The sequence below is a fragment of the Dromaius novaehollandiae genome, chromosome 13 (genome assembly GCF_036370855.1).
Source record: "Dromaius novaehollandiae isolate bDroNov1 chromosome 13, bDroNov1.hap1, whole genome shotgun sequence".
NCBI lineage: Eukaryota > Metazoa > Chordata > Aves > Casuariiformes > Dromaiidae > Dromaius > Dromaius novaehollandiae.
In genome coordinates, this window is record NC_088110.1 from 22,693,471 (window position 1) to 22,699,470 (window position 6,000).

Consider the following 6,000-nt stretch of genomic DNA (forward strand, 5'->3'; position numbering starts at 1 on the left):
ACAACTAAGAAATACAAAGCCACAGGGTCATGAATAAGTTTTTCTCTAGCCCTGGGTAGGTCTTCAGTGTTATTAACTGATACTAGACTTCTTGACATGACACGTTAGCCTATGCAGAGATTCATATCATGACTAGATGAGTTCCAGTACTCAAGTAGGTCCAGGTTAGCCTGGACAGCTTTATGTCATTATATAAAATGCAGACATAAGCTTAAGGGCTTCTGTATAGACAGCATCACTACAGCCCCAAAAAACATGGGTGAATAAAAACTCTACACTTTCATCCATAAAGATGTCTACTGTCAAAAGATGTACATAACAGAAGTCTGAATGGGTGGCTCAGGATGTTGGGAGAGGTATCAGTCTGGAGATGCACCTCCCTCCTCCCTGTGAGTCACAAATTCAGCAGTGGCAATTTGCATATCAGAGCACCTGGCCGTGTACATGCATAAGCAGGAAGCATTTGGCTACTGGTTTTTCATTTACTGGTTTTTCAAGGCTTCCAGCTCCACCTCCTCTAGGATGTGAGAGCAGCAGCTTGAAGTTCTAAGCATCACACTATACACAAGGCACACAAAAAAGCCTTCAGATGCTGGGCTCTAAGCATTGATGAGAACACCATTCTCAGTCTCCTTCATGGCAAAGGTAATAAGATGACTTTATTCAGCTGTCTGTTAAGAAGCAAAAAATGGCCTGAAAACTGTCAGTTGGATCATTTTCTGTTAAAAAAATAACCTATTTGTTATGGTTAATCCCAGGAACAAAATTTTTTGAACAGCATCGTTCCTTAGATACGTATCTGGGCTTAATTTAAAGACAATTTGCAATATTTCAATTTTTAAAAACCATACAAACCTTATTAGATCTTATGCCTACAAACAAAAAAGTCTGAAGAATCCACAACTCAGTCATGTAAGCATTAATGTCATTCAAAAGCAGAAGAAAATACAGAACAAGGGGCAGAAACTATCATCTTGATAGAGATTGAAGCAAGAGTCTGTTTTGGGGGAAGGTAGTTTTCCCTACTTAGGGCAAGGAAACTCAATTTTGTCCTACCACACAGAAACCAGGAATCTAATAATTACTGACCTACTTGAAACCAGCCACAGCCATCTTTTCCTGGATAGTTCATATTCACATAGTCCAAGAATAATCTTGAAATGCAAAAATTAAAGCGAAAAGCTATGGGCAGCTGCTGGGAGCCTTCCTGCACTCAGCAAATGCAGTAGGCAGTAGAAGACAGTGGCAAAAGGTGGTTTGCATGGCAAAAAGTGGTTTGCATTGCTAACCAACTCTAAAGCCCTTCCCCTCCCCCAAAGCAACCTGAGGAATCATGTAATTCTTGCAGTAATTTTGTATCAGTTGTTCACACAGTTGATTATACAGCAAAATCTCTCCAAAGGAAATAGTGTAAGTTTTGAAACTCAGGTTTGGGAGAAGGGAAGAAGATTGCAAACTCCAATCCTTCAGAAAAAAATTTAACTAATATGAAAGTTGGGTCACACTTTAATAGGATTGGCCAAGCAGAAGGAGCAGAGACATTTGTCTCTGCAAAGTGAACCAAGCACTGTTCAACCCCCTGACAACTTTTTTTTGCATCTCTGAATAAACATGTTAAATGTGAACAGTTAGGAATTCTAACAGGCCCCAAGTTATATAGAAAAACAGGTACTCACGCAACTGTTAGCCCCTGTTTCCACACTCAGCAAAAGGGAAACACTGAAGAATAACTACTTCGTCCACAAAAAGCTCCCTATTTGCATGCCATTACACATCCACTCCGTTCTGGCTTCTCAGAACCTCAAATGGTGACTTATCTCTCCAGCTCATTTTCAGAAGATGAGCTCAAAGAGTGCTTGGAAATTTAGGTGCAGCATTCATACAATTTAATACGCAGTGCTAACTTCAAGTACCAGCTCAGTGTAGCTCAAGCTGTAGTAAAAGCAGCAAGAGTGATGAGAAAGTGCTGGCTTAGGGGAAGAAATTCTCCTCCAATTCTGGAGACAGCTAAGAGCACAGGACTTTTGGCAGGCAGCAGCCCAACGCAGCTCACGTTCTCTGGACATCTGCATTGGTTTTTCTAGGTGATGTTACAACACGAGTATTGTCACAACATAACTTGGTAACATCACGAGATCTAAATCCACAGTACTGGAATTTATTTGTGCATATTTAAACAAGGCTGAATGGAGCAAGACATTGTTTTTTCCGCTTGCTTCATCCAATCCCCATTTTAAGCCAACTTCTTATTCTAAAAGTAGCAAGATTAACCAGCTATCAGCATGTAAAAAGTTTAATAATCTTAAAGAAAATTTGCATCTGTTCACAAATTGCAAATTCAAAAGATAGTGAAAGTAAAATAATGCTTTTTTTCTTCCCTCTCAACTAATGTGTACTTAGCTACCAGTATTCTTCAAAGCCAATTTCTAAAAAATTCATAATTCTTTTGTTTTCTCAAAGATAGCCCTTCAGTGTGTCCAGAAGAAAAATAACAATGATCAAGTGACTGTAGTGTACAATTTACTGCTGGCAGGAAAAATGGAAGGATGGATTCTCCATCCATCTTAGAATGACTTAAATAGTGCCAGACTTTTTCAGCTACATAAAACGTGCACTACTTGTGAGGCTATGAAAGTATGCTCTAAAAGGTATTCATCCCTGTGTAATTTTATCTTTTTTGGCTACTTATTTTGGGAAAACTCAAGATTTACAATCTTTCTTTTCAAAGTTAGGGTCCATACACCTTTTGAGTAAGGAAAGTTACAAGTAGTTAAGTATCTGTAAGGAAGCTCCTTCTGTTGTTACATTATACATCCTCTTTCAAGTATTCTTTCCACCTATATTTTATTTGCATAGAGATTTAAATTGAAGAAAGCCATGCCTGGAGTCTGTTCTTCCTTTTGAAACAAAATGCGAGGAATAAGCAGGGTTTAAAGGCATAGCAAGGAAAGATGGGAACAGAAGAGGCTTAATAATACTCATCCAAATTTTAAAATTAAAGTAGCTGTCCAAAGAAACAAAATTCTAAGTAGATTTGTATTTAAGGGAAGAGCAAGCATACACTTCTGCCTCAGTCTGAGATTCAATGCTTAACTTCAGTGGAATCTGTACTGAGCCCTCAGTGACAGCTTTATTTAGGATACTATTCCAATATAGGGTTGTTTTTAGCTTTTAGGTGTACACCATCTTTCCCAACAGAAGATGGATAACATCCCTGCATGGTAATTTGCTGACTGGGTCAGTGCATCCTAAAAAGCTACTGCCTGTCAACTGATCAAGTGATAAACCCACTTAATTGGTACTTATTTTGAAGTTTAAAGCAGGTTAAATTCAGGCAAGGTGGCAGTTTAACTCCATAATTTGTAGCAGGCTAAGAGCACTTAAACAGTAACATATCTCATTGTTAACAACATATCTTAAAATGTTACTGTCCAGCTTAATTGCTTGCAATCGAATGAACAAACTGCAAGTTAATGATGGTGAACCACTGGCACCAAGGTCAATATCAGAGACATTCGGGACGACAGGGAGCCACAACATTTCCTTAAATTAAGTTTAGGATCAGAAAACTCACAATGTTTGCCATCATATTTGCCTAAACAGGACCCAGACTCACCAAGGTGTCTTTGCCACTGGACAGCTACTTCCAACAAAGCTGATCCTCTCTTCCAACTTCTTCCAAGGGAAGACTTTTAAATAGATACTTACTCCCACTTCTAGAGATGTTACATTCTTGCTTCCCCTACTAACTCACTAGTCTGCCATGCAACTGGTAGGACAGCCCCGCAGCAGAAGCACAACCAGGAACACATCAGTTCAGTATAGTGCTGCCTGTTGATCACCTTGTGAACACCCTCTCATTAAGTGGCACGGGTCCACAAAAACTCTGCCCACCCCCTCTTTTCACCCCCAGTTCACCATCCCATCGAGCAAGCAACCGAGCTCTGCCAGCCTCTTAGGCTGTGATTTATCACTACAAGGCTGGTACTAAAGGCAAGAGGAGAGGTTTATAACAATCGCCGGAGCCGCCACGCAGTGCCCTGTGGCGACGCAGGATACCCACCTTGTGGCACCCGGGGTAGGTTGCCACGGTGTTGAGCGTGGAGGTGCCGGGGTTCTTGCTGGTGCTGGCCATGATGTTCTGGATCTGGGTGAGCTCCTGCCTCAGCACCTGCTTCTGGTGGAAGCTGAACGCAGGGTGGTTGGAGGCCATGGTGAAGAGCAGGAGGAACTCATCCCCCGTGCGGCCCTCGTTGAGCTGCAGCCCGTAGTTGTTGATGACCGAGTCGATGTGGGTGAGGGTGCGGAAGAGGACCCCGGCCGCCTCCCGGTGCGCCGAGCCCAGCAGGGCCAGCGACACCAGGAGTTTGCTGCGCACCACCTCGTCCGTCAGGTTGGTGAGGCTGCCCAGGTCGGCGGGGTTGTTGGCCTTGATCTCGGAGTCGCGCAGCGAGTGGTAGTCCTTGCGGGCCAGGTCCTCCAGGCAGGCGCCCAGGAAGCGCAGCTCCAGCGGGATGCAGAGGTCCAGGAGGCCGCAGAGGAACTCCACGCGCTGCGGCGAGGGCAGCTCGGAGAACCAGCGGTACACGCCGTCCCGCTGCAGCCGCGGGCACCGCTTCTCCACCATGGCGCCGCGCCGGCCCCCGGGGCCGCCGGGCCGCAGCGAGCACGCCCGGGGGGCGGCGGCCGGCGGAGCCCCGCGGGGGTCCCGCCAGGCCAGCGCCCCGGCGCCGCCGAGAGGGCCCCCTCCGCGCTCCCGCCCCCCGGCGGCGAGGGCCCAGGGGGGGCGGCGGCGGCGGCGGGCCGGGCCCCCGCCGCGGACGGCCGCCGGCGGGGCCGGGGGAGCAGGCCCGAGCGGCGCGGCGCGGCCTGGCCGCGGGGTCCCCGCCCGGCAGGGCCCGGCGGGCGGAGGGCGGCGCGGCGGCCCCTCGCAGGCCTCGGCGCTCCCGCGTCCTCCCTCACGGGGCGGCTCCTCGCCTCAGCCGCCCGCCGGCCGCCTCCATCCTCCGCGCAAGCCCGTCCCGCCGCGCTGGGCCCCGCCGCCGCCGCCGCCACAACCGCGCGAAGTAATCCCTCGCTGCGAGGCAGCGGGCAGGCGGAGGCGGACGGCGCCGCGCGCGCACCGCGAGCCCGCGGCGGAGGGATCCCGCGGTGAGAAGTCCCAGCCGGGAGAGCAGAGGAGCGGGGCGGGGGGCAGGGAGGGAGAGAGAGAGAGAGAGGAAGGAGAGATGGAGCGCCTTCACTCCCGGCCTGACCCCGCAGCGGGCCCCGCCCATCGCCCCGCCGATTGGCCGAGCGCGCCCGAGCCGTCTACTCGCGCCGCACGATTGGCTCCCCTGCCTGCTCCCCCACCCCCGTCCGCGCGTAGAATGGCGGCGTCGGCCGGGCTTTTAGCGCCTCGTAGCTCCTCCCCCTGGGAGCTGATTGGCCGCGAGCGCCTTTAAATAGGAGAGGGGCGGGAGCTGGCGCCTTTTGTGTGTGGCGGGTCCGTTGGCGGTTGGGCGTGGCGGGGCGGCCCCGAGGCCTGTGAGGGAGCGGCGGGGGTTGCGCTGCCCGGGGAGCGGGGCAGGGCTGAGCGGTGACCCCTGGTCCCGGCCTTGCTCCTCCGGGCTGGCCCAGGAGAGGAGATGCGGAGCTGGCGGCTCTCTTCTTGCATGTCCTCGTAGTGCGGGTCCCAGGTGGCAGCAGCCCTGGGTGTCCATAGCTATGCCTTGGAGGACCACCATGTCCTCAGTTCTCTGTCTAGTGCCTCCACTGGTGCCTGTCAGGGCTCTCGCTCTCCTGCCTGCCTCTTAAGTCATCTTTGGCCTTTCTTTTGTAGTAGATGCATTCACACTGTCCACTGATGCTAAGAAGCCCATCTGTATTCTTATCTCCAGTATGCTGCAGTACATGATGTCTCTTTCCTCATTGCTCTCTCCGAGGCTTCCTGAGGCCTTGAGCTTAAAGGGATAAAAGAACAGGGAACAGCCACAGCACCTCATTTCCCTGCCCTTTGTG

The 6,000-nt window shown here is 50.1% G+C and overlaps 1 protein-coding gene across 1 annotated transcript in view; it reads right to left on the reverse strand.

The window, feature by feature from the left end:
- The window catches only part of ZCCHC14 (zinc finger CCHC-type containing 14), a 57,694-nt gene extending 52,932 nt beyond the window's left edge, over nt 1-4,762 (reverse strand). The window contains exon 1 of the mRNA XM_026107935.2: nt 4,064-4,762. Within this exon, the coding sequence (XP_025963720.2) occupies nt 4,064-4,627 (564 nt within the window). The 5' untranslated portion in view covers nt 4,628-4,762. The remainder of the gene's footprint in view (nt 1-4,063) is intronic.
- Nucleotides 4,763-6,000: the final 1,238 nt, after the last annotated feature.